The sequence below is a fragment of the Hemiscyllium ocellatum genome, chromosome 20, assembly GCF_020745735.1.
Source record: "Hemiscyllium ocellatum isolate sHemOce1 chromosome 20, sHemOce1.pat.X.cur, whole genome shotgun sequence".
NCBI classification, from domain to species: domain Eukaryota; kingdom Metazoa; phylum Chordata; class Chondrichthyes; order Orectolobiformes; family Hemiscylliidae; genus Hemiscyllium; species Hemiscyllium ocellatum.
This window is the reverse complement of record NC_083420.1, coordinates 25,727,320-25,752,964: the sequence shown is the minus strand read 5'-3', so window position 1 is coordinate 25,752,964 and position 25,645 is coordinate 25,727,320. Positions and strand designations below refer to the sequence as shown.

The window sequence follows — 25,645 nt, the reverse complement described above, 5'->3', positions numbered from 1 at the left end:
CTAGCTTTTGGAGCGCTGCTCCTTCATCAGGTGGTTCCTGAAAGTTAGTGCTTCCAGTTAAACTTGTTGGACTATAACCTGGAGTTGTGTGATTTTTTAACTTTGTATACTCCAGTCCAACACCAGCATCTCCAAATCATGTGAATTCCAGGTTTTGTGTAGATGAGAATCACATCATATGGTATTATTAATCCATTACAGTAGAGAACATCTACTTAACTTTGATCATTGTCCCACTTGGCTTTTTCTCTCTCACCTTTACAGCATTTATCTGCTAGTGAGGGGACACAGCCGGCTTCAGTGCTAACACTGGGAAAATTGATTTAAAAAAATTCTTACAAATTAGCTGCAAGCAGATGTCGAGAACCAGTCTGCTTTCAAAGTCGGGAAATTGTCTTTTGGTCTGACTGACACACTCTAGGTTTTCATTATTTTCAAAATAAATTATTTTATTTTCCTTTACCATGCTAGAGTTTAGTTGCACAGTTTACATCTTTTGACATGTTGAGAGATGCAATGCCTGCTTTACACTAAATCTGTGGAACTGCCTGTTGCAGTGTTGGGCTTTGTCCTTTCATGGCCTTTACTTTGTTTCTCCTCCAGCTCCTGTCTCCCCTGTTTATCTGTTAAGCAAACCTGTACCCTGTACCCATCCTTTCACGTGTAAATTTAGGCAGGAAATAGCCACATCTTGACCTGTTCCATTCTTGGCATTACATTTAATTTGGTTATGGTGAGTCCAGTCTCTTCCTCCACCCTGACTGACATCAACACAACCCAGGCACAATCCTGGGCTGGTAATCAATGTTTACCACATTTAGCAGCTATATTCTCTGTCCTGTGTTTTTTGAATAGTGTAACTTATTGCTTCTGAAACAGACCCTTCGGTCCAACCCATCCATGCTGACCAGATATCCCAACTCAATCTAGTCCCACTTGCCAGCACCTGGCCCATATCACTAGAAACCCTTCCTATTCATATACCCATCCAGGTTCCTTTTAAATGTTGCAATTGTACCAGCCTCCACTACTTCCTCTGGCAGCTCATTCCATACACGTACCACCCTCTGTGAAAATGTTGCCCCTTAGGTCTCTTTTATATCTTTCCCCTCTCGTCCTAAACCTATGCCCTCTAGTTCTGGACTCCCCCAACCCAGGGAAAAGACTTTGACTATTTATCCTACCTATGCCTCTCATGATTTTATAAACCTCTATAAGGTCACCCCTCAGCCTCCGACACTCCAGAGAAAACAGCCCTAGTCTATCAACCTCTCCCGAAGCTCAAATCCTCCAACCCTGTCAACATCCTTGTAAATCTTTTCTGAAGCCTTTCTCCTTTTCATTTAAAACAAAGAGCAGAGTGTTCCCAAACAAAAAGACTCCATTCCACTTAGCAGAAGTAACAGTACTTGGCATACGTAAGGATTTATAAAGTAAATAATCTCCTTTATCCTTCCAATTAGTTCTCAAGGTAAGGTGTCGGTATTCAAATTAGCAGGAAATATGAGCCTCTGCCGCTTGGATCCAGTGTCACCAGTTACAAGAGTTGTTTGTTACAAGACCTATTGCCTTACAGACAGAGCTGTCCAGACTGTCAGAATGTTTAACTCTGACTTGCCCAGAAACTAAAACTGTTTGCATTTCACCCTATGGCTCTAAAGCTGCAGAGGCTGCAAATACCAATTTGTAAAAAATATGGAGAGGAATCAGAGATTTATTTATTTCTGAATTTTGTAGTTCCAGGATGACAAGAACCCTTTCCATATACATAACCCAATGCTAAAATGAAAGAGTTGAAGAGCAGATATTAGATTAGATTAGATTAGATTACTTACAGTGTGGAAACAGGCCCTTCGGCCCAACAAGTCCACACCAACCCTCCGAAGCGCAACCCACCCATACCCCTACATTTATCCCTTACCTAACAGTACGGGCAATTTAGCATGGCCAATTCACCTGACCTGCACATCTTTGGACTGTGGGAGGAAACCAGAGCACCCGGAGGAAACCCACGCCGACACAGGGAGAACATGCAAACCACACAGTCAGTCGCCTGAGGTGGGAATTGAACCCGGGTCTCTGGCGCTGTGAGGCAGCAGCACTAACCACCGTGCCACCCACCAACAGCTTAGATACAGTGTAAAGTTCCTCTACACTGTTGCCTTTGACACTCTCAGGGCAGGTTCTGTACAGGTAGATACAGTGCCAAGCCTCCTCCACCTTGTTCGAATAATATATACTGTTACGTACTGTGCTATCAGCTACCAGGCGTTTGGGCTAAGCATTTTTCACAAAACCCTGTAACAGGCAGCAGACTCAGTAGCTTACAGCACAAGCGTCTAACCACAGTAATGGTTAATGTCTAATCATGATGGCATTCAGTCTCTTAGGCAGGAGATTTAAAAGATGACTCACTTTGATATTGACACAAGGTGTAATAGGGACTGAAATTGCAAGCCACAACAGTGACCAGCACAACACCCTCAAACATACTCCACTGATTGACTCTTCCCAATGATACAGAATAACTTTTTTGTAAATGAAGGTCCCAGATGAGCAACGGCTTTTAGTAGGTCACAATATTGCAGCTGACAGAAACAGATGCCATTCCTTTATTTTATAACAAAGGGAGTATGTTCCTTCAGATTTATGCCTTGCCAATGAATTCTATGGGGATTCCAGTGTTGGAAAACACTCAACAAAATAGTCTTTTACCTCTAGTATCCCTTTGCCTGTCAAACAAAATGAAGAGGAAATAATTAACTTTGCAAAGATATCAACACATTCATACAATCTAACTCCTCAAAAATGTAACACTTGTATTAAAGTTGTATTTTATTTCAATTAAACTGATTTTTATAACTAAAACCTTTAGTTATTATACAATTGAAGTTTCAAACATTAGCCCCCAAAATTTAAATTTGTTAATTCTAACATCAGGTAACTACATAGAAAAACATGCCCATAAAAATATACTTTGCAAGAGACTTCTGTTCCAGTATATACACCAGACTTACATTTGAAGAAGGCAAGGACCAAATATCACTCCATCTCAGAAGAGTCCAAAGAATCTTATGCAGGAATCTGGGAGTCACCTGAAGTTCGAACCACCATTCCTAATAATTTGTTGAGTTTTCAGTTTGCTGATAAGTTGGGTAGATCTTGATGTTTTGATTTTGGATGAATCTATTGATTCAATCGAGCTAATGTCAGCCCATTCACATCCGGGTCATTGAAATACAAACCCACTCAAGGGCACCATTTACCCAGAAAAACCCACCCCAATAACTCAGGTACAACCCTGGGTTCAAGGGTCCCTAGTTGGACACCCCTCCTCTGTAAGGCAGTGCACTTATTAACACTGGTAAAGGTTGAGCAGGAATTACTGCTCGTTTCTACCATTGAAAGCCTTTGAAATGGAGATAGATCAGTAAACCGGGAGGAGACATTAAAGCAGTCAAACGTTATCACAGCAGTACCACTTCTCATTTTTATGAGAATTCACAATGATAAATTTATGACGATCAGACCTGACTGGAGAATGATAGGGACCGTGATTATTAACTTGCTGAATAATCGTTGTTGCAGAGCTTGGTCTTGGACATGTCAACATAAAGGTGAGGCAACTAAGTGTTCAAAACAGAGAAACTTTGGTGGGATTGTTCCAAGTGCTACAGCAGCTGACTTGTAACCAAGTATCCCTGAAGTAAGAGGCCAACCAGCGATGGCTGGAGGAGGATGGTCAAGATTCAGAAGTCTTTGATGGAGATCTAAACTCAAGGGTTGAAAAAACTAAAGGAATTCACCTCTTCCATATCAACCACCTTCCTTCAGTGGTGCTCCTGCCAACATGTGACTTCAATCAAACATAACTTGTCTCAAAGTAGAATACTTTGCAAGTGTGGTTGTTATTGGCGGGACTGTCTTCACTTAAACAGTTCAATATGATCCATGTTTAGACTTCAGAATCCATTTATGGATTTTAAAAGCTATCTATTTGTAAATCAGATATGAGGGCATGATGTGTCCGAGCATCAGCAGCTCCCTCTCTACAAAGTAAAATAAGATCATAAGGAAATGGAAGCAGGAGTAGGCCATTCAATGCATCAAGCCTGCTCCACCATTTAATAAGATTATGATTTATTTTATCTGTAGCCTTTTCTCCATTTTCCTTCCTGGCCCCCCACTCTGTGTAAGACATCACAATAATAGACTACCTAATTCAATTCCAAATATTAATGACCTGAGAAAGGACAAAAAAACCCCACCTCATCTCCATTTTAAACTCTGGTTGTAGATTCCCTGATGAGGGCAAAACAAGCTCTTAAGTTTTATCCTCACTTTTCTTCAGAATCTTCTACATTTCAATAAGATCTCTCATTCTTTTAAATTACAATGAATATAGGGTCAACCTCTCTCTGCAAGAAAACCCTGTCATTCCCAAGAATCAGTTTAGTGAAGGTTTTCAGAACTGCTTTCAATGCAAGTATATTCCCCACTTATAGAAGAAAACCAAATTGTACACAATACTACCAGTTGATATCACTAATCATGTAAAGGCATCTCAGGCACTTGGAAATGTATTATCTTAACTTTACACCATTTAAGAAAATACCTATCAAGTATTATATGATAGACATGACCTGTTTTGATAGGCTGGGGAAGATTCAGGGAAGAGAAATCTGGTCAACCTCTGGATTTTGGAATTCAGCAGGTTTCACCAGGGAATTAAGTTAGGTGGGATGAGACCTCATGAGTCATGTCTAAGATATTGGAAGTAGTGGGTAATAGGGATGTATGCAGGTTGTTCAGTCTGAACATATTGTTAGGTGCATTAGTCAGAGGGAAATTAGTCTGGGTGGGTTACTCTTTGGAGGGTCGGTGTGGACTTGTTGGGCCAAAGGGTCTGTTTCTACACTGGAATTTAACCTAATGTAAACAGTGAACCCAGAAGTTTCATGATAAAATGAATCTCCAGTTAGTCTCTGAATTAGAAGAAAGATCCTGCAATGAAAGCAGTTAAAGAACTAAGTGAATATTTAACATCGAATCTCTACAGTGTGGAAACAGACCATTTGGCCCAAGTCTACACCAACCCTCCAAAGAGTAACTCACCACCCTACTATAAAGGTACCCCTGAACACTGTGGGCAATTTAGCGTGGCTAATTCATCTAACCTGCACATCTTTGGATTGTGGTAGGAAACCCACACAGACATGGGAAGAATGTGCAAACTCCACACAGAGTCACCTGAGGCTATAATTGAACTCAGGTCCTATGAAGCAGCAGTGCTAACCACTGAGCCACCATGCCACCTATAATTAGGATAGGAATGATTGCTCAGTGTTGATGTAGACAATCAAGTACATTGTGATTCCCAACCTGCAGGAGTGAATGTAAATAGCTTCCGTTTTGGACAACATACAAAATTAAAGGGTATGATTAGATATTTTGTGGTTTTGCTCAAGGAGCTAAATTGGACTCAGACAAAAAAGGCCAAGGAAGACAAAGCATAAAGGCACCTTTCCCTATTGTCTCTTCCATCTGGAAGACAATGTTCAAAGCTGTGCATTCAATACACAGCCTAAGGAGACCAAACTAGTGAAACATGTCTTCTCTGCACATTGAACTTTGAAATGTTGCATTGTACTCAGTGCTAATATTGCACTAAAGTGAGATGAGTGATACCCTGGGGTAACCAGCACCCAAGATTATGGGACCAGCGATCATTGCACCTGGTCCTGAGGCAGCTGAAGTCTTCTGTTCGGTGATTTTTGACAAATGCATTGCAGACCAAGAACTTCCTATCTGGAAATATGTGAGCTGCTCTGAGACTGGCTGGAGGAGGTGGTGCCAGCACTGAGCTGCGAGAATCCACTGTGACAGGACTCCAGGCTAGTCATGGATCCCCTGTAAAGAGAAAGGCCATCTGTTACATTATGCTTATTATTGCCTCTCTTCCACAGCTCCTCCAATAACAGATCCAGATCATAAGTGCAGGACGCTGCCATTCAGTTTCTCAGGCTTTTTCTGCATCTCAACAAGTTCCCAACTAATCTGCATTTAACTCCAATTATTTCCCTTGGTTCTGTATCCTTTTAGACCCTCACAGAATTTTCAATATTTAATGATTTCAAAATAAATTGAATGGATACTTGCAGTAAATAAAGTTACAGTGCTAAAGGGACTAAGTGTGGGAGTTGAATTGACTTGACTGCTGCACTAGCCTAGGCCTCAGGAGGTTATTTGAGCTCAGAAGTATTACAGTACTGACAAAGAGCAATAGGAATCTCAGCTGAGTGGGTGCTGCAACTGCTGTGGTCTACTGCTCAGACTGTGGCTCAGAGATCACCTCAATATAGTTTTCTGCCTTGAAAACACTCTCCCCTAAAGGACACTTCTGAGCAGATGCCAGTGGGAAGACACATCCTTACACCTGGAAGGTGAAGCCTCATCTGGGTATATTACTGAGGAACTGATCACTCAACAGGTTTCACAAACTCAGGATCCTTTTCCACCATGTTGCTTCTTTCTGATCCCTGTCAGCACATAGAGTCATAGAATCATACAGCACAGAAATAGACCATTCAGTCCAACTAGTCTATGCCAAAAATATCCCAAACTAAACTAGTCCCACCTGCTTGCTCCTGGCCCATATCCCTCCAAACCTTTCCTATTCCTGATTGAAGCAGGAGAGTTGTGAAGGCCTGGGAGCCAGTTGAGGCAAGGAATGTGCATGAGCACATTCACCCACCTGAAATCTTCTGATGCCAGCACCTCAGTGTAAAACATGATTTTGCATTTGTGGGAGGAGACTTGCAAAGAGGCCAATACATCATCCACACGAGGGAGGTTTGAGGAGCCCGACCAGGGGCTGTGCATCTTCCACTGCAGGATGTAGAATCCGGGCCAGCGTGTCACGTGGGAACCCTGAAGGTAGAAATCATTTAATCCCAAAGTCAGCACAATTGCCAAAGCCATCAGACAACTGAAAGATTTTAATCACAATAAAAATAAACTTGTTTTAAAATATGTTCTCCATTCTGCCTGTGAGTCAGCCATGGCTTAACAGCATTACTCTCACCTGACAAGAGTTTGGAGGTTCAAAGTCTGTTTCAGAAATTTGAGCCCCCATGTCTGACAGCCCCAGTGCAGTCTATCTGTAATTAGCCATAATCTGTTAAGGATGTAGGCACCTCTCTATTTGTTTAAGAGACACAAGAGGTTATGTCTTGAGAGGCACTAACCTGCATGTCACGGTTGATGAGGAATCTCTTCCATTCTTATCATTGGTTATGAACACATTAAAAGAATTAGCAGGTAATTCAGAGACAGGATGTTGCTCACTCAGTCACAAGACCTCTCCGTGCAATATTGAGATAGAATCTAGACAGAGTTTGATGAGGCAAGAAAAGCAAAGGAAGAGACAAGGGTAAGAGAAGGGTAGTGAGAGGCAATTGTAAGAGAAGGGTTGGGGGGGCAAGAGGTAAAGAGCAGCCACATAATATAGAATTCTGTCCATCTCCTGTAAAACATTCCTTAATACCCTGTTCTCTGACCTAGCTTCATGGTGTCTCCTTCTAACATATCCTTTTTGGCTTGGTATCCTATTCTCAGTTATGCCTTGGGTTTTTTTTTCATCTTAAAAGCGTTATGTTATTAGAAGTTGTTGCTGTTGATATGGCAGTGTTTGAACTGAAGGGAAACTGAGCTCCTCTGAGTCACTGAAACCAAAAGAGTTTAAATATTAATGTCAGGAAGGTCAGTGGGAATTCATCCGATACTTAAAGAAATTAGAAAAGTAATTGGAGTCGTGAATGGAATTTTCCAGTTCACCAATTCCTGGGGTATTGTATGAGGAGAATGGAAAATAGTTTAAGTTCCAAACAGTCACAATCATCAACTATTTCTGATCTGTAGTTTGAAAAACAGAAATAAAAGTGCATCAAATGTTGTGCATCAAGCTGACAGACATTAATGATAGAGAAAAAGCATAGTCTCCAACAGTTACCCAGCATCAATATCTTTGGAGAAAAGGTACTGCAGACAATATTAGAATGAAGAAGTATTTTGGTCTACAGTATTAAATATTATGTTCACTGGTATTATGGGACTGTAAAAGAGCTGATGTACAGACCTGAACACTCTCTCCTTCTCGGCAGATGAGTGGTGTTTCCACTGGGCTATAGTCCACACCCAGAACCCAGTTCTTCTCTATTAGTTGCACATTATTCCCAATGGGGAGGGGAACTAGTGGGCTTGCTGAATCCTTGCGACTGATTTGAGGTGCCCGCTTGGAATGAAAGATGTTAAAAACCACATCACCCTTGAGAATGTCAAAGTCCCAGGTGATTACCGATGAGGCCTCAAGTATTTCGATCAACTTCTGCAAAAGTAAAGCAAACTAGATTGAAAGCCAGGCTGAAAGAGGAGCACATAATCGCAGTAAAGAAGCTAACTCACATAACGTAGGTGAAAACTTCATGGCATATAGAATTCAAATATTGATGTTCCTAATTGTTCTACAATATAAATATTAATCACTGTGTAGCCATGAAATTACTGCTTATTTATGAGAGTAAGGATGATTCACTGTATAATTCACACAGTAACTGTTCATTTGACTGTCTAAGGACTTTTCAGTGTAACAGTTTATTCAACAAGCTAATTGCAAGACACAATGACAAGCTGTGCACTGTTTATGGCAATTTATTACCTCATGTGGGCCTCCTTTGACAACAGTGGCTGACTGATAAATAGTTTCAGTCCAGAGTTTGATTTGATCTGCATTTTCTAACATTTCCTCTGTTTGGTACAAAGACTTGGGAACCATTCCTCCTTCTGGGATATTACACTGTAACAAGCATTGGGATAATAATGAGTGACAAAATATCACAATCAAACACACCCTTCCTATAATCTTTATACATTCTATCTGCCAATTGTAAAGTCCGTATCTTTTTAATTTTCAGTATTTTTGTTCATGGATTGAAATGGAAAAAGAACAGCTTTCAAAACCAATGATTACTGGGAGATTGGTGCATGTTTTCAAAGCAAGTAATCTGACAATCATTGTAACTACTGTTTACAGAGCTACTTGTTCAAGTCGCGTGAAAGCCTAGTTTGAAGCTAAGCCGAAACTATGAGGTGTGAGCAAATGGAGCTTAGGCTGGCAACATATAGCTGATTGGTCTGTGGGCTAGTGACTAGTTAGCAATTATAAAGACCTTCTGTCTGACAGCAATAATGTGATTGACTCCCAGGTAACTGAACAGCTTAGGCATGTAACGCTGCCAGACCCGCTAAGATTTTATAACAGCTTCTTTCTTTGATTGTGTGTGAGGATGTAAATGCTTTGCATTTACCATCAGGGTGGCACGGTGGCTCAGTGGTTAGCACTGCTACCTCACAGCACCAGGGTCTCAGGTTCGATTCCAGCCTCGGGGCGACTGTCTGTGTGGAGTTTGCACATTCTCCCTGTGTCTGCGTGGGTTTCCTCCGAGTGCTCCGGTTTCCTCCCACAGTCCAAGAATGTGCAGGTTAGGTGAATTGGCCATGCTAAATTGCCCGTAGTGTTAGGTGCATGGGAAGTAGGTCTGGATGGGTTACTCTTCGGAGGGTCGGTGTGGACTAGTTGGGCTGAAGGGCCTGTTTCCACACTAGCGAATGTAATGTTAAGAAAAAACCTCTGGAGGAGAAGGAGCTGTAAAAAGCATCTCAAGTCTGAAGATAGCTGATTTCCAGTTGCTGTGACTTTTAATTGATACGTCAAAGACTTTTTAAGTGGAAACCAGTCATCCTGTGCCTCCTCCAAACAAGTGAATGAATATGGAGAAGGGGCTCTGATCGGCACAAGGATCATATCAGCAAACATTGTTGATGGGGATTACTGAATTGCTTTCCTAAAAACCCATGTTTTATTTCCTGCTTGTTTTTGTCTCTATATGTGCATAGAGCAAGAGTTTATAAGAGGGTTAGAATTTTAAGTGATAGAATTACATATTGATAGTTCATAATTAGGGTTACAGGAATAGGACAGAGCTGTGAGTCTGGATGGGATGCTCTTCAGAGGGTTGGTGTGGACTTGATGGGCTGAATGGCCTACTTCCACACTGCAAGGATTCTATTCTATTCTATAATTGTTTGTCTGTACCTAGATTCTATTTATTTGTAATAGACATTTTTTGTTAAGTCCAGAAACCTGGTCGAAGCTTTCTATCAACCTGGATCTAAAAGCCAGGTAAATTGGAAACTTTTGCAAAGTTTTATAAAATCTATGACCTTTGAAATGATCCTGGAAATAGCGTGGCTTCCTTTCCAGCGTGCTACCTCAGTGAGTCTTGGTATAATTTACACTTTTTCCACAGTTAACATAAACTGACCTCTATCATAGACTCTACCCAGACATTTTCCAGCTGTTTTGATTTGAAAGGTGATCGTTGCCGAGAGCTTTCCACAGTTATCACATTATTACCACAATGATAACATTATCCCTTAACGGATTGAACCGCACTTCTCTGCCTTCCTCTCCACCCTCACTAATGTCAATATCCCCAACCCAGTGCCACCTCACTAACCTCAATATCCCCAACCCAATATCACCATCACACTGCTTTAACTGACCCTCCACAACAGCACTTCATACCAGGCAGTCTCCACCCAGGAAGTCAGGAACAATTTCTTTGTCAATGTAATCGATAAGCCCTCCTGTACCCTGATAGTTGTTGCCACTGTAGATGAGGAATTTCTGACGTGTGTTTTCATTGATGAATGGATTGACCTAAAGAACAGAAAAAATCAATGAGGTGCATCAGGCTCTCTGTCTAATAACAGGATATCCAATCAAACTTGCAGAATTCAAGGTAATCCAGACAGGTTTTTCCCTCATTTGTTCATGGCAAGTGGGTGTCACTGGTTGTCAACTCATCCCTTGTTGCCCTTGAGAAGGTGATGGTGAGCTACCTTCTTGAATTTGATGTTTGGTGTAGATATACCCACATGGGCATTAGCAGAGAGCTCCAGAATTTTGACTGAAAGAACAGCAGTATATGTCCAGGTCAGGATGATGTGTGGCTTGGAGGGGATCTTGAAGATGGTGGTTTTCCCATGTATTTGCTGCCCTTGACCTTCTAAACGGTTGCGAGTTTGGAAGGTGCTATCTCTGTCCCTCTATTCATTCTTGAAATGTGGGGATCACTGGGCTGGTTGGCATTTACTGTCTTTTCCCTTATTCATATGGAGCTTGATATAATGAAGTGATTTGCTTGGACATTTCAGAGGCAATTAAGAATCAACCATGTCAATATGAGATGAGAGAAAGTGAGGACTGCAGGTGCTGGAGAGTCAGAGTTGGAAAGTGTGGCGCTGGAAAAGCATAGCAGGTCAGGCAACATCCAACGAGCAGGAAAGTCGACATTTTGGGCATAAGTGATGAAGGGCTTACGCCCAAAACAATCAACCCTCCTGCTCCTGGGAAGCTGCATGACCTGCTGTGCTTTTCCAGCACCATACTTTGACTCAAATATGAGATGAGAGTCACATATAAGCTTAGATCAGGTAAACCCAGCAGATTTCCTTCCCGAAAGGACATTTTGAATTAGCTTTGCTTTTACAACAATCCAATAGACAGCAGCCTTTCTTTTTGATAGATTTATAGAATTGAATGCATTAAAATCAAAGTGACATGCTGGAATATGATTTCACATTCTCTAGTTTACTGGGTCTGGTGAAACTGAATCACTTTGTTATGGTGTCCAAATCACATGTCAGATGCTGTGACAGTGACACAGTATTTAAAACAGCATAAAAGTAGCCCAGTTTTCTAGACAGAAGTTTTCAGGTTTGTCTTGGTCCTTGTAAAGTTAGCTGGCCTAGAGGGAGGGAAAAATCAGCTAAAGGCACTATTGCTGCTGCTCAGTGACGTTTGGAGGTGATTGAGTATGTTTGGATAGTGAATAAGAAAGGGCTTGTCTGTAATATCTCCACAGTCCTGTTGACACCATCTGAGCTCTAATGAATGGGCACTTGTTGGATGTAAAGGGACAGGAGCAGCATCAGTTTGTGACTCACCAGTGTCCAGAGGACAGGGAAGACCCGAGGTGCTCGGAGAATCAGCAGCCGGCCTAGTGTCTCCGGGTAGTTTGCTTCCACCACCTCAATGATCCTCAGCAATGCTTTCACTCCCGGCCGCCACAGGTGCCTCATGTTCAGTCCTTCCAGGTCAACTAGGCAGGTCCACGATCTGCTCATTCAATCAAACCCCCGAGTTACGCATTGCCCCAACATTGATTGAATATCAACAATCAGGAAGCTGACCAGTAAAGAATATGCCAATTCCAGATGTCATGGACAGATCTTCATGGCTCGGCTTCATCACTGAGGTTTGACTCTCCTCCTCTCTTATCCATTCTCTCTGCATCTCCTAGCTCTTATAACTAGGCTCTACATTATCCCCTGCCATCCCATATTGTCTCAGCTCCCTTCTCTTCCTCAATATCCCAGTCTATCATTCCTGTACCTTTCTTCTGTCAGCTATGCCACCTTTGACTCCATTGTCCTCTCCCAGCTTGGAAAATCCCTGGTTCTCTGGCCTTGTGAATTAACTCCACAATCAGTTGCTAACAAACTGCCACCACTCTCCTAGATTTTCACCCACCTAGCACCCACGTCCTGATCTCCTGTGCAATTAACTCAAAACTTTATATCATAATCTGATAGTTATAACGCAGGGGGTTCACTGAGAGTTGAAAATAAGGAAAAGGGAGAGTGAATGAGGAAGCAAGAGTGAAAATGCTTTAGGACCTGTATCAGAGAAAATGGCGGCAATTTCAGGAACAATAAAAGGGGTGGGGACGGGAAATTGAGGGGATACAAAATGGAAGGAATACTAACGTGATTGGGCGACCAAAGACTTTGGTATTCTCTTCACACCTCTTCTGCCCATCTTCATTAATTGATAGAACCTGGAAAGAGAGGAATATATTTTTATGAAGATTGTCAACTGTACTGGGCAAGTGCTGAGGCTTTAGGGCACAGCCTGATCCCAGGCATTGCCTGCTTGTAACTGAACCTGTGGCCTATGGCTCCTTTTTGAATCCAACCCATTGGCATTGAGTTGTCTAATGACACCAAATAACCAGTGTGGAAGTATTCACTTCTCAGCTACACATTATCATGGATATCAGAGAAGCCAAAGCCGTAACTCATCATCATTATTGTAATGCAAATTCCCTCCTCCTCACTAATTGACAACAACAAATTATGTTTTTATAGCAACTTCAGTGCAATGAAAAAGTCCAAAGAACTTCACTGGTGCCATTATCAATCATGAATACCAATTAAGACAGGTAGTGGCAGAGGTAATTTTTAAAGATCATCTTAAAAGGAGGAAATTGGTAGAATTGAAGAGGTTGGGAAGGGAATTCCCTATGTGTAGCCACCAATAGCAGAGCAATTAAGATCGCTATGTGGTAAAGAGGTCATAATTTGGGTTGAGGACATACTGGTCAAGAGGAAACCAGATCAAGACCTTCCGTCAGGCTCAGGCTTCTATGTAACACTACTTAGTCAGAGAGTCAGAGAGATGTACAGCACGGAAACAGACCCTTCAGTCCAACCCGTCCACGCCGACCAGAAATCCCAAGCCAATCTAGTCTCACCTGCCAGCACTCGGCCCATATCCCTCCAAACCCTTCCTATTCATATATCCATCCAGATGCCTTTTAAATGATGCCCCTTAGGTCTCTTTTATATTTTCCTCTCACCCTTTGCCCTCTGGTTCTGGACTCCCCCACCCCAGGGAAAAGACCTTGTCTGTTTACCCTATCCATACCTCTCATGATTTTATAAACCTCTATAAGGTTTATGCTTTCTTAACAACCCTATCCACTTGGGTAGCAGCTTTGAAGGATCTATGTACTTGCACACCCAGATCCTCTGTTCCTCCACACTGCCAATATGGACTTCAGTAAGACTTTCATTAACAGGGGGATCGAGTTTAAGAGCCGCAAAGTTTTGCTACAGCTCTACAAGTCCCTCAGCCTCCGACACTTCAGGAAAAACATCCCAGTTCAACCTCTCCCTATCGCTCAAATACTCCAATGCTGGCAACATTCTTTTAAATTTTTTCTGAATTGTTTCAAGTTTCACAACATTCTTCCAATAGGAAGGAGATCAGAATTGCACGCAATATTGCAACAGAGGCCCAAGCAGTGTCTTGTACAGCTGCAACATGACCACCCAAATCTTGTACTCAAGACTCTGACCAATAAAAGAAAGTACACCAAACGCCTTCTTCACTATCCTATCTACCTACAACTCTACTTTCAAGGAGCTATGAACCTGCACTCCAAGGTCTCTTTGCTCAGCAACACTCCCTAGGATCTTACCATTAAGTGTATAAATCCTGGTAAGATTTGCTTTCCCAAATTGCAGCACCTTGCATTTATCTAAATTCCATCTGCCATTCCTCAGCCCATTGGCCTATCTGATCAAGATCATATAAATCCAATTTTGGTGCCATCTGCAAACTTATTAGCCGTACCTCTTATGCTCACATCCAAATTATTTCCATAACTGACAAAAAGTAGTGATCCCAGCACTGATCCTTGTGGCACCCCACTGGTCACAGGCCTCCAGTCTGAAAAATGACCCTCCACCACCACCCTGTCTTCTACCTTTGAGCCAGTTCTGACTAGTTCTCCCTGTATTCCATGAGATCTAACCTTGCTAAACAGTCTGCCATGAGGAACCTTGCTGAATGCCTTACTGAAGTCCATATTGGCAGTGTGGAGGAACAGAGGATCTGGGTGTGCAAGTACATAAATCCCTCAAAGCTGCTACCCAAGTGGATAGGATTGTTAAGAAAGCATATGATGTTTTGGCTTTCATTAACAGGGGGATCGAGTTTAAGAGCCACAAAGTTTTGCTACAGCTCTACAAGTCCCTGGTGAGACCACACTTGGAATATTGTGCCCAGTTCTGGTTGCCCTACTATAGGAAAGATATAAAGGCTTTGGAGAGGGTGCAAAGAAGGTTTACCAGGATGCTGCCTGGATTGGAGGGCTTGCCTTATGAAAAAAGGTTGAATAAACTTGGACCTTTCTCTCTGGAGAGAAGGAGGAAGAGAGGAGACCTGATCGAGATGTACAGGATAATGAGAGGAATGGATAGAGTCAATAGACAGAGACTTTTCCTCAGGACAGGATTGACTGGTATGAGGAGTCATAGTTTGAAGATATTAGGAGGAAGGTATAGAGGGGACATCAGAGGAAGGTTCTTTATGCAGAGAGTTGTGAATGCATGGAATGCGTTGCCAGCAGTAGTGGTGGAAACAGAGTCATTAGGGACATTTATGCAACTGCTGGATATGCACATAGATAGCAGTGAGTTGAGGAGTGCGTAGGTTGTTATTGTATTTTACATTAGGATTAAACCTCGGCACAACATCGTGGGCCTAAGAGCCTGCTCTGTGCGGTACAGTAGCGCCTCAACTTACAAACAATCCATTCCGGGACCCGATTCGCGAACCGAAAAGTTCGCGAACTGAATCAGTTTTTCCCATTGTTTGGATAGCGTAAGAATGCTTGGATGGCTGTTCACAGCGCACGCGCCAAAGACGAACTGAATTAGATCACGCCGGGCCCGAGAGCTTTTGAGTTCAACAAGCACTTGGCAAAGCAGAACAACAAAACCACGTGGTAGCACACTGGCTTTTTGCGTTTGTACCTTCGTTCGTCCCTTGAATTTCGTACATACATTGAAGCAAAATTTTACATACAATCCTGTTCGTAAACCGATTTGTTCGTGTACAGGGTCATTTGTATGTCGAGGTGTGACTGTACTTTTCTATGTTCTCTATGTTCTATATCGATCTCACCTACCCCTCTGTCCTCATCAATCCTCTTTGTTACTTCTTCAAAAAATCTCAATCAATTTTTTGAGACATAATTTCCCATGGACAAAGCCAAGTTGACTATCCCTAATCAGTCCTTGCCTTTCCAAGTAAATGTATATAATGTCTCTTGGGATTCCCTCCAACAACATGCCCACCATTGACATCAGGCTCACTGGTCTATAGTTCCCTGGCTTGTCCTTACTACCTTTCTTAAATAGTGGCATCATGTTAGCCAACCTCCAGTCTTCTGGCACCTCACCTCTGACTATCGATGATACAAATATCTTAGCAAGAAGCCCAGCAATCACTTCTCTAGCTTCCCACAGAGTTCTAGGGTACACCTGATCAGGTCCTGGGGATTTATCCACTTTTATGAGTTTCAAGACATCCAGCACGTCCTCCTCTGTAATTTGGATATTTTTTCAAGATGTGACCATCAATTTCCCTACATTCTATATCTTCCATATCCTTTTCCACAGTAAATACTGATGCAAAATACTAGTTTAGTATCTCCCCCATTTTCTGCGGCTCCACACAAAGGCTGCCTTCCTGATCTTTGAGGGGCCCTATACTCTCCCTAGTTACCCTTTTGTCCTTAATGTATTTGTAAAAACCCTTTGGATGCTCCTTAATTCTATTTGCAAAGCTATCTCATGTCCCTTTTTTGCCCTCCTGATTTCCCTCTTAAGTATATTCCTACTGTCTTAATAATCCTCTGAGGATTCACTTGATCTATCCTGTCGATACTTATTACACATTAAGACTAAAAATTACGATACATGGTAACCAGAGACGTACCATCTAAATGCTTTATTATGGAAAGAGTCGTGGCTAATACTAGTCAAGAGTGCGGTGCTAGAAAAGCACAGCAGGTCAGGCAGCATCCGAGGAGCAGGAGACATTTTGGGCAAAAGCTCTTCATCAGGAAAATGTTTTTCTGTGTATGTTTCTCTCTTCCCACCCAAATAACTCCACTCACGTTATGCACTATGAGAATACCTCTGTGACATAATTGTAAAGTTGCTCCAGGATCCTAAAACCATACACAATGAATTTTAAATTCTGAACAGAAATGCAGAGAGATGCTGAACGTTTGGATAGAGGAGAAAAAAAATCTTTGCAGTAAATTGGCTCTGTTGCTGTAGTAAGGCATGTCATCAGATTAATAATCCAGATAATGAGAGTTCACATTCCATCATAAACCTTCTACCTGTTTAAAAAATAAATCTGTTCTAGTCAGTGTTTTAAACCAGCCTTAGAGAACCATACATGGCAGATTAACCAAAATTATACTGAAATTAATATGGTTATATTCTGTGGACAGATTTCACAGACTGGTCTTGTATTTTCTCAAGTATAAAAGATTAAGGGATAATCTAATTTAATTAGTTCAAATCATCCCAAGATTGTGCAAATAGAGAGAGGCTATTTCCTTCAATGAAGAAGTACAGAACAAGGGGGTATAACTTTAAAATTAGAGCCAGACCTTTCAGTATTGATGCCAGGAATACTTCCTCACACAAAGGGTAGTGTAAATATGGACATGTTTCTGTCAAAAAGCTGTTAGGTGGCAGTGCAAATTTCAGAACTCAGATTAATGGGTTTTATAAGATATTAAAACTAAATAAAGTTAATACCTAATTGAATGACAAAATAAACCCCGAGGGGCTGAATGGACTCCTCACTTTTTATGTTTCAGTGAATAACACTGGCCAAGGATTACGAAGCACTCTCAACTAAATATCACTGACTCACTTACATGTCGTAGAATGGCCTCCTCCCCCACGGCTTTCAGCAGCCCCTTTGTGTCCATCTGTCCCAGCCGCAGGATATACAATGGCCGGCCATCTTGGTCATGGAAAAAGAAGGAAATCAAGGTTTGTGTGCAAAGCTGCAGCCCCAGCTCAAGATCCCCAAAAGTGATCAGATTGTCACTGATTGGCTACTAGTAACCCTCCAGAAGTAGACAGGTAGCTGCTTGGCACCACCTTAAGGAATGTGAGTGTTGTGTTGAAATGTTTATAATACATAAATATTATAACTTTTGAAAGCTGACTATTAAATTAGAGGCAAGAGGAATTTTGTTCAGTTCCATGAAGGTCTTTTAAAAGGCCTGAAACTAATTCTAGAACAGTAACCTAAATATGTCACTGCTAAAAAATCATATGACTGCTTGGACGAATCCTACGGTTTTACTTGATAAGATGTTGATACTGGCCATTTTGATTTCAGAGCAGAAGAATCAAGATTTTCAGTTCAGTTTAGAGGGTAGAAGAATTTCTTCGAGCGGGGCAACCAGGTTTTTTTTCCAGTTCAGAGGAACCAGTCACCTCAACAAAAGTCTGTGTAGTTTCCAAGGCAGAAGACCTAGTATAAAAGTCTTAAAGTTGTTAGAACTGAGAAAGCTTAGGCTCTCAGAATTGTGAAGGGTTCACACCCGAGACTCAGAAATAAATTGTAAAATTATCTCCACGGTCAATTGAAAAGAACCTGAAAGGAGTCAGTTAAGTTCAAACTTAAGGAGTTGAGATAAGGTTGTAATTTCTGTGAATTTAATTCCCCAGAAAAGTGTTAGGAAACAGGTTGAGATTTTATTTTGATTTTTGTGTTAGGGTCTTTCTAATCTGTCTGCTATATCTATAAAACTTGGTTTGTTTGTGTTTTTATCTCTCTTTTGTGTAATAAACTTACGCTCTGCTGTTAAGGAACATCTGTAGTCTCACATGAAAATGTCTCATCAAGTAACCACCATGTTAACTAAAAGGAAATTAATTACTTGATCCATCAAGTCAAAGTTCATTCTGGGATCTGACTTGTTCCATGGTACCGTCAGCTGGGATCATAATAGTGGGTTAACAAGTATCGGTATTATCAATGATTTTGTGGGGTTTTTAGCTTGATTTTCTGTGACCATTGAAGAGGAATTGCCCATTGATCAAAGGAATTTTGCCTTTGTCTTCAAGGCAAAACGCGGGAGTCTGGTAATGAAATGGGTATAAACAGGCTGAATGAACCTGGGACAAGTTTGACAAACCATACTTGTCAATCCTATTATCCTCATACTTTCAAGTAATGAAGGCTGTACCTTTCATTTAAACCCTCAGCACACAGAATTGTCAAACTAAATACTGAACAATGACACCACTTGCGTACAGACCCTCACAACACCTTGCTGTTTGACATGGAGGCAACACAAACCCCAGTCTACAAGCAATGTCTAAAAAGGCAAATGTTCAATTAACAGGAAAAGAAGTCAGCTCATGAACAAGGGAGGAGCTACTAATATTTTGAATCTATGTTCCATTATTAACCTGAATCTTGCCACATTCCTGAGAGTGGAGTCACACTGGGACTTCAATGAAAGAGGCGGCCCTTGGACCACTCCCATTGAGCTAAAGCTTGGCTCCCAGTAAAGAGTAAATAGCCTGAAGGATTACCTCTGTCATGATAATGCCAGCCTCCTGTATAATAGTCAACCAGTACTTGTGGTGGTCTCCACACCTGGAGAATGTAATCCACCTGGTATTGTTTGCGCCAAGTAAGTGATTGACACAAGATCTCTCGTGCCTTTTCAATATTGAAATCCCGAGCCCGCAGGAAACGCAAAATATGTTCATCTTTGGGAATCTGGAAAACACAACAGCAACAGATTCTGTTATCACTGCCATCATGGCATTTATGTCGTTTGTTGGGTTCACAACTCAACACTATTCACTGCAATACTCAGAGACCCACCAGCACAACATTTTTAAAGGTTTATTCACTCACTGAACAGATGATCTGCTTATACAACAACACTCAGTCTACATACTAGCATTGCCCGTGCATCAATGCAGATGAAGGACTCCTGATGGTACAGTCAAGTCATCCTTCTGTTGAAATTGAGGGCTCTGCACATAAGAAGTCTGACTCATTATTAACACATCAGTGGAGACTTCATTTTGAAAGTACAGCAAGCTTGAAATCCAAACCGTTCTGCAAAATGTTATTCGTTTCAACTCAGTCACTCTGAGGCAAAGCCACAGAAAAGACAAGTCTCAATTCCCTCCTGACTTTAATTAGTTCAGAAGCTACTTACCCTGTCCAGTGAAATTTTTGTAACATTCAAGGGAACAAATTAGTTAAATGACACATCAAACACATGCAAATCATTGAAACACATATGTATGTGCTCCTCTGACTCCTTGTGTATTTATGGGCATGTTTATCAGGATTTGAGAGTGTGTTTAATGATTGAGTGCAGGTTTTCCTGAATGCATGTACATTCAATAGATGATCTTCAGGAAGAGGTTCAAATAAATGGGTCTATGTCCTCCTGATGACCAGCAAGTGAGAGACTAAGATAAATAAAAGACTGTTACTGGCACAGAGGATGCCATGTAAGGATGTCCATCCAAGCCATTAACTTTTATCCAATGAGACAACACATTAAGAGAATTAAAGCTAAGGCTGTTCTGCTTAGAAATTTAAGGGACATATCAGATGTTGGCTGGAGGACACAGCAACAGTTGAATTTGAATCCATCTTCCAAATATTACACACTAACTCTACCAGGCAATGCTAAACTCTGACTCGCGCTGACATGCAGCAAATACACACAGAAAATATTACCTTTTCTGGTTTCCAATCACCTGCCTCAGACTATAAAGAGCACAGAGAAAGACATGACTTAAGGTGTGGTCTTTTGACTGAGATGAAGACAGAATTCCAAAATTAATTCACACACGTCATTGCTCAGTGTTAATAAAGCAATCCATCGGTGTACTTGCATCGAGCATCTTTTGCTTTAGGCTATCTCTTCCTAAAATGAACTAGGTAAATCTCTAGAAAATTCAAATGTTGAAGGGAATGTGTCAAAATTCCAAATATTCAGGTACCTAACAAAGATCTTAACCATTCATCAGGCTTATTTATTCTTCCATAAAATAAGGAACTGCTGGTGCTAGATCTGAAGAAAGGTCACTGGACTCGAAATGTTAACTCTGATTTTCCCCACAGATGCTGCCTAATCTGCCAAGTTTCTGCAGAAATTTTTGTTTTTGTTTCATTTTCTCTTCAGTCTATTTTAACATTCCGACACTATTTCTGGACATGGATGTAAACCTCAATATAGTCAGGCTATCCTGATCTAGGCTCAAAAAAAGACCCTTCCACCATGATTACAGCATGGATAAATAGATACATTTATCCTGCCATTCCTACATCTTGGTTCTAGCTCTAAGGAAGGTTCGGGACACATTGTATTTCCCAGTCACCACAATTCAGGATCCATTTTGTCTATGCATGAGTTATCCTAGAGTTCCTGGATTCATTGTACCCATGTTAAATGTCCAAAGCCATGCTACCTATATATATATGTCCAGAGCCAAAACCTATGTACGTGTATGAGATACTCTAGAATCATTCTTTTCAGTGTACTTGATATGGTAGAAAATAAACAAAAATTAAATAACTTTTCATAACTGCATGACATCCAAATGCCATTCATAGTCAACAAAGTATTTATGAAAAGTGCTCACTATCCCAGTGTAGGAATTGTGGCAGTCAATGTACATATAAACAAACAAAATGAAAGCAGCAGTGGGCCATTCAGTTCCTCTTGCCTGCTCCACCATTCAGTAAACCATGTCTGATCTGATTGTGACTTCAACACCACATTCCTCCCTAACCCTGATTGCATTTTTCTCCCTTCTTAGTCAAGATCTGTCTCTCCTAAAAGTATTCCATGATCCTGCCTCCACTGCTCTGTGGGGAAGAGAATTCCAAAGACTGATGACTTCCTGAGAAAGAAAATTTCCCTATCTCCATTCTAAGTGGGAGAACCCTCTAATTATAAACTGAATTCCCTAGTTCCTGTTAACACTCTTTCAATAAATATCTAGTTAAGTCACCTCGGGGACTTCTATGTTTCCATAAGGTTACCTTACATTCTTAAAAATCTCCAGATGCTACAAATACAATGAACTTATTTCCTAGATTAAAAGTGTACCCACTGGAACTATGCACTACAAATTCTGGAGGTCCTGCATGTATTTTGTCTAAGAAAACATAAGTTTCTGGCAAACAGGCATGATTTTTTCAGGAGACAATGACAATTGGGAATCTGTTCAGCATCACTTGTTGTTTGTGCTTTTTACAAGAGTATGTCTTCTAATAACATAACAAAGTTTACTGCTGGCACTATGGTATGGTGCTGACTATAGAGGCAATGAATTCAAAGAGAACAGACCAATTAAGGGGAAGGTTTACGGAATAGAGTGAATTTTTAATACAACAGATTAGGAAAGTGCAATCACGTAAACAATATCCCGGTCTCAGCTGCAAAGCGTTTGAAAAGAAAATAATGTGTGGGTGATGATTGACAGCTCACTGGAATATCTAAAGAGCAGAATGTAATTCTTAGTGTGGATGATCATCAATGATGTTATGGTTCAGGAAACTGACTATCTGTTTTAATATACTTATGAGGTCATGTTTTAATTGCAACACCCATGTCCTCAACCTCAAAATTTTCAAGACCTAAGGGAATCAGTTTTGCTCACTTATCAACTAATGTTTGATTTGTTTAATTGTATTGACTTTTGATGAGCAGAGATAGTTTTAGCCTTGTCATGCCCATCACATACCTTGCCTTTGTGTGTTTCTTGGAGCCACTGTCGAAGCTGGATCAGGCAGCTCTCTTGCATGGGGGTCAGTTGCCCCAGGTAGCGTTCAATGTAATCAGCATCGAGCTTGTCGGCTAAAAAACATGGATATATCCAATGCTGACTGTTGTCACTGAAGAATTCAATAGACAATAATATTCATTGCGGTCTGTGCACTAAAAAACAGTGTCTCATAGGAAGCTATTTTGGAACATTTAAATCTTAAAATATTTAAACCTGGTCATTTCACTTGAGTTTTCTATCTGCTGATCCCATTGTGCTTTAGCAAAGGGAAGTAATTTTCCAAAGCAAACAGAGGAGTGGGACTACTTGGATCACTCTTTCAAAGAGTCATTGAAGACATGACAGGCCAAATGACCTCCTTATGAGATGTATCAATCTACAAGGTTGTTGCTATAATTCAGATCAAACTGAGTTTCTAGCTTTAAGAATCATGCTTGTGACACACACAAACACAAGGATATATTGCCACTGTACATCATTGCCATAATGCTAGATTAGTCTCATGCAATGAGTGACCCACTTTTTTGCAAATCATTAACAATTTATATATTTACATATTGAATAGTTGAAACCTATTCAAAGTTGCAAAGATAAAGTTTGGTCCTTTGTTCTTTAATAGTGCCAGTAGTTCGCCATACACATTAAACTGTTATGTTTCTATGTCACTTGAAACTTATCTGCCTGGGCAGTGAAAAATATCATACTCTGAGTGCAGAAACCTACCATCTGGTGTTATGGGCAATGTCTCCTGCCCACATAGGCTAGTCAATGGTTCTTTGGTACTGCAATGTGCCAGGAGCTCTGATGACTCTACCCTGAGATCCGGCAATGGTGCCATTGCTGGTCGGCTGTTCTCTGGCTTTGTTTCTGTTGTGGCGACAGTCACACGAGGAGTCCAGCGGGGAATGTGTTTGACACCCTGTGCAGTCAGTTCATTCAGATAGTGTTCAATAACTTCTTTACCCTGAAATGTGACGGAGCTGGCTATAAATACTGTGCCTTACATTTCATAAAGGTTTAGATTAGCAGCACTAAAGCACTTGGGCAACAACCATTCAGCACTGAAACAGTAGAAAGTATTTTTCTTATTGCTGCTCACTAATTTAAAAACAGCTAAATTGACATATTCACCCAGAGGATACAGCTTTATCAACGGTTCATGTCCAGCTCCTGGATTTGAGCCTTTAATCTATGCTACAGTACTGAGGAGATGCTGTATTGCTGGAGCTGCTATCTTTCAAGTGAGATGCAAAACCAAGGCCTCAAGTGCCTTCTCAGGTGGATGTTAAATATCCCACAGTCATAGTTTTAAAGCAGAACAGTGGGGCTCTCCCTGGTATGCTTGATAACATTTATGCTGCAAGCAGCACTACTTACACAGATTTACTGGTCATCCATTCATTTATTGTTTGTGATATTTTGTTGTACCCAAGGTCAAAGAAAAGCAGCATCGAATTTAGCTGCAGTGCACTTGTATCTGAATAACTTGCCATCATGAGAAGTGGGCACTGAGTGTGATGTCCAAACATTGCTGTCATAGGTGAAGTGTATCCTGAATGCAATTCAACAGACTGGACTTGGCCAGTTAAGTCCTGACAAATGTTCTAAGGAGTGGAGATTGCCTGCTGATTTAAAGATGTGGCTGAAATCTGCCCCTCAGAGGAGTTGAACAGACTGAATGCCTTGAATAGAACTAAACTGCTGGCAAACAAACAAATCATGTTGTTGGAACCAGAACTGAGTATGCATCAAATCCACTTCAAAAAGGCCAGTACAGACAGAAAATATCCATCAGAGATTCTGGGCTACATTTGAGTCTAGATCCAGTAATGTACTGTCTGTCCACATTCCTGTCAGCCCTCAACTTCCTGCCCTCCAACTCAGTCACTGAAGACAGAGGGTAGAACAGGAAAGTCTGTTACCCTTTTGATGTTGGAGGTGTACTGTCTCATTGCAATCTTTTCCACTGTACTTTCAAACCCAAAGAAAGATCTGATGTCCAGCGATGCAGACTGCTCAAAACAAGTCCATTCCTCATTGTCAGGATGAACCTGGATAAGGGAAATCAACACAGACACATTTAAAATTAATATCCAAGAAATTCTCCACTCAGCACCAGCACTAGCCCAGCTGCCCATCCATATAAAAACTGTTGGTTCCGTTGCATGGGAATAGTACATGCAGACAGTGTTTAGACAATATGCAGACAAACTGTAGGCAGATTAGACAAACTGTAACCAACCAAATTGGAAACCAACAGTAAGTATGATTAGTGTACAAAATACACCATCATAATAAAGCATCTTTAACGCAAGTAAACATCCCAAGATGCTTCACAGGAGCAATGTGAATATACAACAAAATATGACATTAAGCCACCTAAGGAACTCTTAGGGCAGGCTTTTAACGAGAGGAGCAGCTCCTCACAAAAAGAGAAAATGATTGAGGTGCACAAAGATTTAGGATTTTAAAATGCAGTGTGATAAAGCATGACTCTTAAATGCAAATTCTGCAACTCACTCTGTAACTGCAGACCTCATTGACGATGACCCTGTTAGAAAATGTCTCATTGTGAGCCTCGATCAGTAGAGTGCGCTCCTTCCAGTTCACTGTGTTCTTCTGTATGAAGGAAACATATTCCACTCCTGCAATCTGCAATGGCCACAGATGGTACACCATAGTCAGACAAGGGAGTATGGCAAGAGTTATTTCAACTTGTTTCATCACCAAGCACAGAAACAAGTCACAGAAAAGCTCAGACAAATCAAACTATTTTCAAACAAAGCACAATGCTTTACCAATCCAAAACCGGAAGTACAGCCCAGCCCTGCCCAACATAGGTCATAGAATAATAGAATGATCTAGCAGATAAGGAGACCATTCAGCCTATCATACCTCAAAATTTACAAGCTGAGATTAAATAATGTTTTGATTTTGAAGTTTTCCTCGTTATTTTAAAATATTTCCATGGCCTCACCTATACTTATCTCCTTAGTCTCTTGCAGCCTCACAATCTCCAAAGTGCTTTATCTTTGAAAGCTTAATCAAATCAGACCTATCCTATTGCTAATTTATTTTTATG

The 25,645-nt window shown here is 41.0% G+C and overlaps 1 protein-coding gene across 2 annotated transcripts in view; it reads right to left on the bottom strand.

The window, feature by feature from the left end:
* Positions 1–2,911: 2,911 nt before the first annotated feature.
* Positions 2,912–25,645, bottom strand: part of LOC132825418 (SEC14-like protein 5) — a 36,257-nt gene continuing 13,523 nt past the window's right edge. For both annotated transcript variants that reach the window (XM_060840664.1, XM_060840663.1), the window contains exons 4-16: positions 25,084–25,215; positions 24,486–24,614; positions 23,287–23,527; positions 22,522–22,634; positions 19,333–19,522; positions 17,655–17,743; positions 12,892–12,962; positions 12,070–12,241; positions 10,646–10,780; positions 8,717–8,854; positions 8,138–8,386; positions 6,755–6,930; positions 2,912–5,910 (exon numbers count right to left, since the gene is read on the bottom strand). In XM_060840664.1, the coding sequence (XP_060696647.1) occupies positions 5,805–5,910; positions 6,755–6,930; positions 8,138–8,386; positions 8,717–8,854; positions 10,646–10,780; positions 12,070–12,241; positions 12,892–12,962; positions 17,655–17,743; positions 19,333–19,522; positions 22,522–22,634; positions 23,287–23,527; positions 24,486–24,614; positions 25,084–25,215 (1,941 nt within the window). In that variant the 3' untranslated portion in view covers positions 2,912–5,804. The remainder of the gene's footprint in view (positions 5,911–6,754; positions 6,931–8,137; positions 8,387–8,716; positions 8,855–10,645; positions 10,781–12,069; positions 12,242–12,891; positions 12,963–17,654; positions 17,744–19,332; positions 19,523–22,521; positions 22,635–23,286; positions 23,528–24,485; positions 24,615–25,083; positions 25,216–25,645) is intronic.